The sequence below is a fragment of the Ochotona curzoniae genome, unplaced genomic scaffold (genome assembly GCF_017591425.1).
Source record: "Ochotona curzoniae isolate NIBS_2020 unplaced genomic scaffold, NIBS_Ocur_1.0 contig_883, whole genome shotgun sequence".
NCBI classification, from domain to species: domain Eukaryota; kingdom Metazoa; phylum Chordata; class Mammalia; order Lagomorpha; family Ochotonidae; genus Ochotona; species Ochotona curzoniae.
Window position 1 is genome coordinate 51,758,057 of NW_024466599.1, and position 12,371 is coordinate 51,770,427.

The 12,371-nt window shown below is 48.1% G+C and overlaps 1 protein-coding gene across 1 annotated transcript in view; it reads left to right on the forward strand.

The window, feature by feature from the left end:
- The window catches only part of MERTK (MER proto-oncogene, tyrosine kinase), a 95,457-nt gene that overhangs the window by 77,288 nt on the left and 5,798 nt on the right, over positions 1-12,371 (forward strand). The window contains exons 14-18 of the mRNA XM_040993528.1: positions 406-498; positions 2,108-2,226; positions 7,528-7,637; positions 9,404-9,563; positions 10,204-10,340. Coding sequence (XP_040849462.1) covers positions 406-498; positions 2,108-2,226; positions 7,528-7,637; positions 9,404-9,563; positions 10,204-10,340 — 619 coding nt within the window. The remainder of the gene's footprint in view (positions 1-405; positions 499-2,107; positions 2,227-7,527; positions 7,638-9,403; positions 9,564-10,203; positions 10,341-12,371) is intronic.

The following is a 12,371-nucleotide window of genomic DNA, read 5'->3' on the forward strand; positions in this document are numbered from 1 at the left end:
AACAGACTAATTTTAGAGCCTATTTTGTTTACAGAAGAATTGGGCAGAAAATGCAATTTTCATGCGCCTTTTCATCCCCACACACTTTTCTCCATTAACACCTTACAGTAGGTCTGTGTGTGTGTTTTTAACAATGGAGAAATCACATCAATGCAGTCTTATTATCTGAAATCTGTAGTTTGCATTCATCCTGCAGAACAGTTTCAGAACCCGAAAACATCTCCTGTGGTCATCCACCTCTCGGTCCCTCTCTTCTCAACCCCCAACAACCACTCTGCTGTCACCTCTGTGTAGCTTCTCACTTTTCCTGATTTAGGTTTGAGTAAACAAAATTGTTCTTACCCATCACATCCCACCTAGCCAAGTTGGTGATCTGTGCCTGACATGGTCCATCTGTTTGTTTAGTGGACAACTTTTCACAACGGGAGATCGAGGAGTTTCTTAGCGAGGCAGCTTGCATGAAGGACTTCAGCCACCCGAACGTCATCCGACTTCTAGGTACTTCCGAGAAAAACTGGATTGGGTGGCCGAGGGAGGTGGCAGGGGGCACGGTTCAGCTGATCCACTCTGTGCCAAGCTTCTATGTGTAACCCCAAAAAAATTCATTGATTTTTTTAAAAAATTATTTTATTAATCAGCACATGTTTGTGCATGCTCATGGGGTCCAATGCAATGTAAACTGAAGATAATTTAGACTATTGGGTGTTGTGCCCAAAACACTTTTCCCTAGGTTTCCCTTTTAAGACGCTGATAATCATAGAACAGTTTGCATTACCTAGGAATTGGTGGGCTCAGAAAGGGTTCCAGTGTCCACAGAATTCTAGGAAACTGTGGATTAAAATTACCACAGTCTCTCAACGGCAAGACATAGGATTGGCCATAATCACATCTTGGTTGATGTGACCAATCAGATCCCAGTGGATCGGACTTTAAGAGTAGATACATTCTCTGTATCATTTCTGAAGATTAATTTAAACAGTACAGACTGTTTAAAATTATTTTATTGATTTGAGAGACAAGCAGAGACAGAGACAAAGAGAGCTTCCATCTCTTTTATTTACTCAGATGTCTACAACAGCTTTCAAGACAGGAACCAGGAAGTGAATATGTATCTCCCATTAACACCACTTCCCAGAGTTCTGACAAGTGGAAATAAGGAGTTGGAAGCTGGAGCTGGGAGTCAAATCTAGGCACTCCAGTATAGAACACAGACATCCTAACCAACTTCTTAACCAGAAAGCCAAATGCCTATCCTGAAAAATATTGATTTCTTGTGCTCATGGTACATTGACAATGTCATGGAAAATGCTCTAATAGTAGAATTTGTCTGTATAGACTAGCTACAAGACACAATTGAAGAGATCAGGCTCAAAGGTTAAACTGTATGTTTAAATGACCCTATTCCAAGAAAAAGGAACAGCCTGAAAATAACAGAACTTACTGCAGACTTTCTTGTTTGCTTACTATCCTATGACTTGCTAAGTTCTGTTGAGGTCTTTCAAAGTTTTGCAAGATTGACACTGCAGACAGATGTGAAAGCTAACGTTTGGGTATAACATTACATCGTAGAAGCTACTGTTGTTCATCTTCAGCTATTGGCATTAGCAGATGATGCTGATAGTGGTTGCATTTAGTGATTTCTGCACAAAGTGCAACAGGTGCAAATTCAGGATCCACTAACAGGCTCCCATGCAGGAACTCCACAGTCAACAGTATTGGAGTTTTCTCATAAAGGAAAAGCTGTGAAAACCAAGAATGTGGATTTACCTGACAGCCTTCAAAATTCTTCCAAGAGCTGGGAGCATTTGTTTGCAGAGGTCTTCTTCATATGATGAAGTTTTGAACTGTCAAGTGACGCTAATTGGCTCCAACTTCTAAGGAGGTCTCTATGCCTCAGTCAACTCAGTCCCTGGGTTTCTATCCTCATTTCAGATAGACTGACTGAGGCCTCTCATGCAAAGACAGGCCATCATCTGAACTCCATGTAGAGTTGTATAGTTGTTGTAAACTGGCTAAGTAGGCAGCACAGGGTTTCCTCTTAGCTCCAGTGATTTTCTGGTCACCTCTCACAGGGACTCTGCCTAACTGGCTCTGCTTTTACCTTCAGGTGTGTGTATAGAGATGAGTGCTCAAGGCATCCCCAAGCCCATGGTGATTTTACCCTTCATGAAGTATGGGGATCTGCACACCTACCTGCTGTACTCCCGACTGGATGCAGGAGCAAAGGTAACAGTCCACCTGCATTGCTTCCCCGCGGTCTTTAGGGCTTATACGGCAGAGCGGAAGAACGTTATTGGAGTGTAACCTTCGCAGTGAGGGCGAGGAGAGAGCATGGGCCTCTGGTCAGTACTGCCTGGGCACCAGCCAGTGAGGACAAGGGGCTAGCTCCTACTCCTGCCCTGAATGCCCTTCATGGCCCCTGGAGCTCCAGGCTCTAGGAATGCCATTGAAGATAATCCTCCCTGAAGAATGTTCCAGGGCTCCTTGAGGATTTTATGAAGTTTAACCTTGGAAGATGCAGACGTGTTTTTGAGACTTCTCTGACAGTCCTAGTCTAAGAAGATGAATTACTTGAGACAAGAAGCCTGCACAGATGATGTTCTTGCACATGTACATAACACGTTACTCCCCCTGCTGCCAGCCATGAGGGTTGCGATGCCCTAGTGACTTTGGCTGTAACTGTAGAGGCAGCCATGCGTCACTGAGGACTTTTAGGGCCATAGAACTCAAGGCTTGCCCTCTTCAGACTCAGTTTTCAGCACTCACTCCTAGAGTTATAGAGCTTGGAATTTATAGTCCTTGAGGAGGTTGACGGCTTTGTTTCCAGTGCCTGCTTGCTGGGACTCGGCCAGTCTGAAGCCTGGAGGCAGGAATTCTAAAGAGGTCTCCCACATGGCTGGCAGGTGTCCAAGCACTTGAAACATCCTTATCTGCCTTCCCAGCCACTTGCGAGAGATGCTAGATGGGAAGCAGAGAATCCAGGGACTTGAACCAGCACTCTCATGTGCAGTACTAACATCCCAAGCAGTGGCTTCACCCATCGTACCACAACACCCACCCCTCTTTACCTGAAAGGAAGTGCTCTGCTCCTGTCATGTTTCCTGGGGACAGTGCCATGGGCTGTGAGCAGGAGGTGTATGTTGTGTCCTGATTCCCTGCCTAGCTGAGCTGTAGCCCGCTCTGTCCCTCACTCACCTTTTCTGTTTGAGGAGGCAATGATCCTACAAGGCGATGCTGGGGACATCATGTGGGCACAGGTGGTGCTGGCCTCAGTTAGTAGTCACCCGTATCAGGCCAGAAGTCTCTCCAGGCCCACACTGTCCTGAAGCGGTGCCAGCAGGCAGCCCAGTCCCTGGCTTTTGTTCCCCCATGTTTGCTCTGCTGAGCGCTAGCAGAAACACCTCTTTCCTCTACCACCACCCCAGGCCAGTGATGGCTCCCCAAAAGAATACTTGTTGCTCTCAATGCATGGTGTTCTTGAGTCCACAGGTCAAAGGTGCAGAAATATTAGTCTTTGGGGAACTCATTCATTCTCCCATAGGCTCTGCTCAAGCCACAGAGGGGAATTTTCTGGTGAGGACCTGGCATGGTTGAATTCTGCACTTGCCCCTCTATCCACAGACCTGGGATTTCAGTAGCTTACATTCAGCCTGGTCATTTGAAAGCCTGCCACAAGACTCACTCACAAATCCTTCAGTCCAACCCAAAAAAAGTTCTGTTAAGTTTGTAGTTCATTCAGTCAGCCAGATGCTGACGTCAAGCTGGATCGACACTGTTCCAGGGACACTGGAGGGAATGTGACAGGCACAGCTCCTGCCCTGTGGGGCTGATGCTGCTGGTGGGTGAGAGGAAAACTGGGGACAGACAATCAGTCACTTCCAGGAAAGGGGGAGAAGCAAGATTGTGTAGGCAACAAGGAACAGAGGGACCTGAATTGCCACACCAGCCAAGCACTGAGCCCAGCGAGGGTGCCGTGGCTCAGAGACGACTTGAGTGGATGTGCTTTTGTGGATTCTATTGGCTAGAGAAGCTACTAGTGACTCCGGGGCCTCAGCTAGGAATTTCCTAATCGGGTCATCTGAGGCATGTAGACAGTTGCAGAGTCGCCTGCAAATGCTGAGGTCAGCTGTGTCGCTGGGAGTCCCCGACAGAACTTTGAGGTTTGAAGCGAAGAGGAAGCATTGCTGGAAGGGACAGTGCACTCCCTGGCTGTGCAGGTGCTGAAGTGAAGTGGGAGTGGGAGAGGACTCTGTGTCTTCTGGAAGGAATCTGGCCCTGCATGCTGTCAGAGCGGCCTCTTCTGCTCTCATCACCGTCATTCCCCTACTCACTCAACAGATGCAGGATCCATTTCAGTCCCTGGATGCAGGTTGCTTGGAGTCACTTCCCAAGGATTCTGAGGGTGAACTTGTCCAGAGCTGGCATGCTTGCTTCAGCAGGAGCCCTGAGAGGGGAGGCTGCCCTGAGCCCAGGAAAGCCAGGCAGAAACAGGACCTCAACCCTGATGTGTCATGGCCGCCGACATGCTGGCCACAGGTCGAGGGGATTGGCAGACAGAAGCTGAAGCTGATTAACAGCAGTGATAACCATAGACCTTCATGGCTGAGACTTCCTTAGAAAGGCACCAGTTCTCATCCCCAGAGACCAGTACCTCTACAGAAACATCCCTGGAAGGAAAATTTGAGAAAGCAGCTGGAACATACATGGGGAAATGCGAGGCCCAGTGTGAGCCCCTGGAACCTCCCCCTCCCTTGCTTGCCTGCTTCATTGGCATGCTGGATCTGGGTGCAGTGAAGGGAATGGCGTTTTGCTGACGTTTTTTCCTGTTACTTCCTTTTTTATTTTAAGATTTTTTTTTTTTTTCATTTGAAAGGCAGTTATAGAAAGAGAGAGAGGAACAAAGAGAGATTATCTTCTACCTGCTGGCTTACTCCCTTAGTGACCTCAGTGGTTAGATCTGGACTGGTCTAAAGCCAAGAACTAGAAGCTTCTTTCAGCTCTCCTATGTGGGCGCAGGAGCCCAAGCACTTGGACCATCTTCCACTGCTTTCCCAGACACAATAGCAGGGAGCTGGATCAGAGGAGGAGCAGCCAGGACTTGAGCTGGTGTCCATATAGGATTCCAGCACTGCAGAAGGAGACTTAGCCAATGACACCACAGCATCAGTCCCCATGTTACTTATTTTCTTCTTCTGGGGCAAAGTCCAATTGATCTCAACAGGAAAATGAGCCCCTTTGTTTCTAATTCCCTGATTTCCTTGCTCAGCAGCATTTCTGTCCCTTTACAGGTGGCTTTCTTAAGTCTTTCAGCAGCATAATGGCTCGCTGTACCAACAAGCAGTTATAGCCACATCACAGCATCCTTGAGGGGCCAGCATTTGGCCTAGTGGTTATGAGTTTTGGGAGACATCCACAATTCCACATCAGAGTGCCTGAGTTTGAATCTCAGCTCTGTTTCCAATCCAGCTTCTTGCTAATGTGTACCCTGAGAAACAACAGAGGATGCCTCAAGTACTTGGACCCTGCCAATCACAAGGATTGAGCTCTGGGTCACTAGCTTTGGGCTGACCCAGCTCCAGCTGTTGCGGGCATTTGGGGAATAAACCAGAAGATGGAAAATGGATCTCTCTCACCTTCCCTCAATTTCTGTGCCTTTAAAGTTGAAACAGAAAAATGGATTTTGGCTGCAGGAATTTTTAAAATAATCTGAGTTTCTGTTGTGGTTTATAGTAGTATAAACAAAGTGGTAAAGTAACAGTTGCACATGGCGAAGATTGGAATAAGCGGTACAAGAATACAAAACAGGTTGTCTCCCCTGGCAGAAACAAAGCAGAGAGAGAAGAGGCAGGTGATCGAGGGGGCAGGCGGAGCTGGGACAACTTGTGTCTGCAGCAGACAGGATTTCATGAGCAAGGAACACAAAGCTTGACTCCCACATGGGGTGCCAGTGTCACAAGTAGTGATTTGATCTGTTGGTGCCTGCCAGTGTTTTTAGTTTTGATAAAACCCAACTGCTCTTTTGTGTCATAATTGTAGTTGTTGTTGCTTGCACTTTTGGTGTTATACCTAAAAAACCATTGCCTAAATCCAAACATCATAAAAATTTACCAGGTCATATATTTTTTTTTTCTTATGTATAGGTTTCAATCCATCTTTCAGTCTTTTTTTTAAAAAAAGATTTACTTTATATTGCAAATTCAGATATATGTATAGAGAAGAGGAGAGACAGAGAGGAAGATCTTCCATCCGATGATTTACTCCCTAAGTGGCCGCAACGGCTGAAGATAAGCCGATTGGAAACCAGGAGCCAGGAGCTTCTTCCAGGTCTCCCATGTAGGCACAGGATCCCAAGGCTTTGGCCTGTCCTCAATTACTTTCCCAGGCTACAAGCAGGGAGCTGGATGGGAAGCAGGGCCACTGGGATTAGAACTGGTGCCCATAAGGACTTTAGCTGCTAGGCCACCACGCCAGGCCCGATCTTTTGGTCTTTTGAATTAACTCTTCTGTATGGTGTAAAGGAGATTCAGTTTTATCTCTTACATGTGACAGTAATCTATCATTTGTTGAAAAGATTGTCTTTCCCCATTGGCAATGGTCTTGACTTCCTCATTATAAAGTTAAAATAGGAACCAGTACTTGTGGCATAACAGACACAGCCTGCAATTCCAACATCCCATGTGAACACTGGTTCAAGTCCCGGCTGTTCCTCTTCCCGTCCAGCTCCCTGCTAGCGTGCCTGGGAAAGCAGCAGAAGATGGCTCAGGTGTTTGGGCCTCTTGAACCCACAGGGGAGACCCAGATGAAGCTCTTACCTCCTGGCTTCAGACTGGCTGAGTTCTGGCTCTTGTGGCCATTTGGCAACTAATCCAGCAGATGGAAAAATCTGTCTCCATCTCTTTCTCTCCCATAACTCTGCATTTCAAATAAATAAATATATTTTTAAAAATAAAAGAAGTTAAAGCAGTATAGAGGCTCCTTCAAAAACTAAAAACAGAAATATCACATTATAAGAACAATCCCACATTATAATCCAGAAACCCCCCTGTGAAAGAGACATCTGCACTCCCGTGTTTGTTGCAGCACTATGTGAAACAGCCAGGAAGTAGATGAAACAAGTGTACTTTCGTCCATTCACTGAGGAATGGCTGAAGAAAAAGTGGGACATTTGTGCAGTGGAACATGGCTCAGCCATAAAAAGGGTGAAATCTTGTCCTTTGTTACAATATGGTGGAACTGCGGGTCATTGTATTAAGTAAGTCAAGCCCAGAAAGACATTTGCACGATCTCGCTTGTACGTGTAGACGCTGGTAACTCAGCCTGGCTTTGTGGATGGCAGGCACCAAGCGCACGTGAGCCGTCAGCTGCTGCCTCCCCAAGGTGTGCCTCAGCAGGACGCTGGAATAGGCACTCAAACCCAGATACTCCCAACATGTGATGCAAGCACCCCAGTGAGTCTTAACTGCTGCACCAAACATATGCCACTCCGACTTTGAAAGTGATGTTTCTCTTTGTTGCTCTGCTCCCCAGCATATTCCTGTGCAGACACTGGTGAAGTTCATGGTGGACATAGCTCTGGGAATGGAATACCTGAGCAACAGGAATTTTCTCCATAGAGATTTAGCTGCTCGAAACTGCATGTAAGCCTCCTGGGAACATCCCAGAAGTGGTGGGGCCTCATGGGGTTTGATCTGTGTTTGGGGGGTGCTGTTGGTGGCGGTAGTGGAAGAGGCATGGCTGGAAAATATGGAGGGCACTTAGGCCTGTAGGGGAACAGTCTGGCTCACTCTGAAAATGGGATTTTCTTATGAATGTGAGCATGACTGGGGGTTTGCTTGGAGCTCTACCTCTAAGAGGCCCAGGCTTCCTCCTGTGGTCACTTTTTCACTTTTCTCTTTTCTCCACTGCCTTCTGTTGGCTTTGACCCCAGGGTGACAGTAAGGCAGCTGATCAGGAAGACAGCATGGAAAACCTGAAAGAGCTTTCTCCCCGCGTTTCTATGATGCTTGCTTATGAAGCTTTGAGCTTAGAGTTCATGGCCCGTTCCTTTCACAGCAGATGAGAGCTTATTCTATAAGCCCCACAGACTCGGGTTGCCCCATTTCTTCAGCCTGCTGCAGTTAAGCCACTGGCTGTTGTAAATCTTCAAAAGCAGGAATTGTCCCTTGATTTCAAGCTCACTGTTGGGAGAAGGGATAGTGGTCCTCCCTATGTCATCCTTTTCTCTGAGATGTGGCAGTGGCACCTGCTCCTGACTCCTCATTCCTCCCAACCAGCCTTGCCACTATGCTTCTCCTCATGTTTTTAGTTCCCAAAGGTGTTTTCAGTGTAGTTTGTCATTTAAATACTTTCTCTACTAGAGAGGGAAAACCAGGAAATTTTTTTTCCTCTTAATATTTCTTTTCATGCTTTTCTTACCAGCTAGGGTGGTTGGTTCTCTGGTTTGTGCTGGACTGAAGGGTTTCAGTTTAAAAGTCAGTGGTATGGAGCTGGTATTATTGTACAGTGAGTTAAACTACTGCCTGCAATGCCAGGATCCCTTATCAAGGTGCTAGTACAAGTCCCAGCTATTCCGCCTCTGATCCAGCTCCCTGCTAATGTGCCTGGGGAAGCAGTGGAAAGCCTCTGACACCCATGTGGGAGACCCAGGTGGAGTTCCAGGCTCCTGGCTTCAGCTTGGCCCAGCACCAGTACTTGCTGCTATTTGGAGAGTAAACCAGCATATACAAGACTTTCTCTCTCTCTCTCTCTCTCTCTCTCTCTCTCTTCTTCTTCTTCTCTCTCTCTCTTCCTCTCTCTCTCTCTCTTCCTTTGAGATAAATAAAATATTGTTTAAAACCAGTGTCAACCAAACAGGAACAGTGTTGTCACTGACCTCCAGCTCTCCTGCACCTTGTCTTTCTCTTAGCTTCCCTCCTCTTCACCTCCTCCTTTTCCTTCTTCTGGTCTGTCTATCATCTGCTTTGATAGCTTTGCCTGTGAATGTCATTGTGTCCCTTTAATCTTTCAACGAATTCCAGAAGCGCCCACCTGGCTCTCCTGGCATGTACTGGCCCACCTCTCCACCCTAGCTGGGGCCTGACTTAGTCCACGGGGCCAGTGCTGCCTCTGGACATGCAACAGGAGGGCTGCTGGGTGCACATACCCCTTGGACCAGAGGCCTAGGCTTTGAGCTGGTGCAGTCTCTGCTACTGGCGTGCCCCAGCTCTGTCTGCTCCAGCCACTGTGCACAGGTGCCCTGCTGGTCTAGATCTCCACGCAGACCCCTCACAGGCAAGTGGGGCCCCTGTCTTCTTGGGGTCACTTGTCAGGAGTGCTCTCAGCTGCATCTGATACTATCCTGTCATTGAAGGGAAAGCTGTGCCCCACCCAGAGCAGCTGAGGACATGAACCTGTTCTCCTCTAGGTTACGGGATGATATGACCGTCTGTGTGGCGGACTTTGGCCTCTCCAAGAAGATCTACAGTGGGGATTACTACCGCCAAGGCCGCATTGCCAAGATGCCTGTGAAGTGGATCGCCATAGAGAGCCTTGCGGACCGCGTCTACACCAGTAAAAGTGACGTGGTACGTATCCGTCTTGGATTCAGGGCCCCTGTGACAGAGACAAGAATGAGTGCAATGGAAGAAGTAACTCAAGTTGGTATCGCAGGACATTTGTTTCTTGTGAGCTAGTGTAGTTCAGTGGAGGGCGGGGGGAGACAGCAGGGTCTGTTAAAGCACCCTGACCTTCAGGAGGTCTTTGCTTTGCCTACACCCGTCATTTATTTCCATTTTTCTTTGCTACAAAAGGGTGGTTTATTGCCCCCAGCTCACATGCTTCCTATTCACAAAGAACTGAGTGAACTCATCCAGTGGCTTTTGGGAACCTTGAAGATGCTACACTAATGGTGCTGTGTAATTACCCTTGACTCAAGGGGATGAAAATATCCCCCACAGATTTGGGGCAGAGTCGGGAAGCAGGGTTCTGATGTGAAATGCGGTAGTATCTGCCTTTGCTGCATTTCCTGGGCTGGCCTTGGGGAAGATGGAGAAGTGTGGCATTGTAGCCCCAAGTTGCTGTGGCTTCGGGAGGGCACTGTGTCCCAGACATAATCGCCAGCTTTGTACACGGTCATCCACTTGGAGGGAATGACCTTTCCCAGTGAAAAAGGCCATTCAGCCTCTGTGGAAAGCTCTGCATCCTAACTTGTCGCTTTGTTCTCAGTGGGCATTTGGCGTCACCATGTGGGAAATAGCCACGCGGGGAATGACGCCCTACCCTGGAGTGCAGAACCATGAGATGTATGAGTACCTTCTCCACGGCCACAGGCTGACGCAGCCCGAGGGCTGCCTGGACCAACTGTGAGTGAGCGTCTCTGTGTCACCGGGCACTCAGCTTTGCAAAGGCCAGGGGAAGCATGCCCCAGGGAGGAGATGCGCGGGGTGCGGGGGTGGGAGGGTAGCCTTTTATAAGGTGGGCATGCACACAGGGCACCTGCTGCCTTCACAGGCTGGGAGCCATTTCTGGGATGGAAGGCAGGGAATGCCATGAGTGGCTCATCCAAAAGGTTTGTCCCCCTCACTGGTCACAGTCCATGTCCTCACACTCCTCACACACATCCAGGAAATGCATCCTGACACGTCTCCTTCAGCATGCATGAGCCACGCAGGATTCCCCGTCTTCCTTGGGCCTTGCTCCCCTCTTGCTGCGTAGCATTTCAAACACACAGTGACGACCTCAGTCACAGTCTGACCCTTCATCAGGAAGCTTGGGATTAGAAGCCAATGACTTGCACATCAGACTGGTCATCAGAATTCCCTGTAATGCAATAGATTAAGCCACCGCCTACAACATCGCCATCCCACTTGGCAATGCTGATTCAAGTCCCAGCTTCTGTGCTTCAGATCCAGCTGCCTTCTGATGTGCTTGGGAAAGCAAATATTGGCCCGAGTGTTTAAACCACTGCCCCCTACATGAGATGTCCAGCTAAAGTTACTGACTCCTGGCTTCTGCCTGGCCCTTCCCTGGCCTGATGGGGAATGAGCCAAGGAATGGAAGATCTGTCTCCTCTCTCTCTATCACTATGCCTTTCAATAAAATTAAATATTGCTGAAAAAACCAAACAAATAGAAGCTTGGGGCTATTCCAACAATGTGATTCCTCAGCCCTGGACCTGGGGACTGTGAAGCTGTTGGTGCTAAGTGGCCCATGGATTTGGCCTCACAGTTAACATGCTGCTTGGAGGGCAAGCATTGTCACTGGGATGCCCACCTCCCACAACTAAGTGTTGATTCAAGGTCAGTTTGAATTCTGGCTACTTTACTTCCAGTCCAGCTTCCAACTAATGCATCTAGAGAGGCAGCGAGTGATTATTTCTTTTCTTTTCTTTTGTATTGTTTTACTTTGATGATCTTTACATTGTTGATTAGGGTGCAAAGGGTCAAGGGCTACAGAAAAGTGGGTAACATTATTATTTCCACATTCTGTTTTTTCCTTCCTGTATCTGGAGGAAGGGAAGAGATAAAGGGAGAAGCCCCACCCAGCCTCCCACCCGTCCCAGATCCCCCATGTGGTGCATGCTCCAAGGGCACTACTCAAGTGATTTCAAAAGTTCAACAGTTGTGCATTGCTGCCAATCTCGCCATTCCAAGCACGATGAAATCTTTTCACAATTCACTGACTAGCATACTCCACCTTAGAATCTCTGTTTGCTCAGATTTTCATTGCCAAGACTTGGCTGAGGTAGTTGATGAACTTGTTCTGTCCTCTGTTGTGGTGCCAGGTGTCCCCTGAAGACTCCAGTGTACTGCCATATCCTCCATGTGCACCTGGTTATGCTGTCCACTGCTCTGACTGAGCCACTGAGGAGGTTCAACTTTGACATTTGTACTCCATGGTCAAACCATGGAACCTGCATCTCTCTTCCTGGGTTAGAGTTCTGAGTCCAGCAGCTCAGTTGGAGGGATCCACAAAGAAACTTAGTCTGAGGTGATCCCAGACCTGATTCTTGTGTGTGCATGCCAGTACAAGGTCCAGCACAGTTCGTTGCCCCAATCAGCTTATGCAAATGCTGGTGGTTGCAATTGCTGGGTCATTTCTGTTTCCCGCCCTGTCTCCTACATGAACCAATGAGTGTTTCAGTCCAGCCTGATCCTGACCACCACACACTTGGCCCTCACACAAACCAGTGGGAGCTACAGCCTAGTTGGAGCAACCCACAATAAACCCCATTAGCCCTGTCCCCTGCCCTGGTTACTATGCTTGCCAGTATGTACAGCAGACTGGTCCAGACTGTCCCACATCCCATTCAGCTCTAAATCATGTCAGTGGGCATTCAACCCAACCGTCCCCACTATCAAGCTCACACATGTGCCAGTGGGTGCCACTCTCCG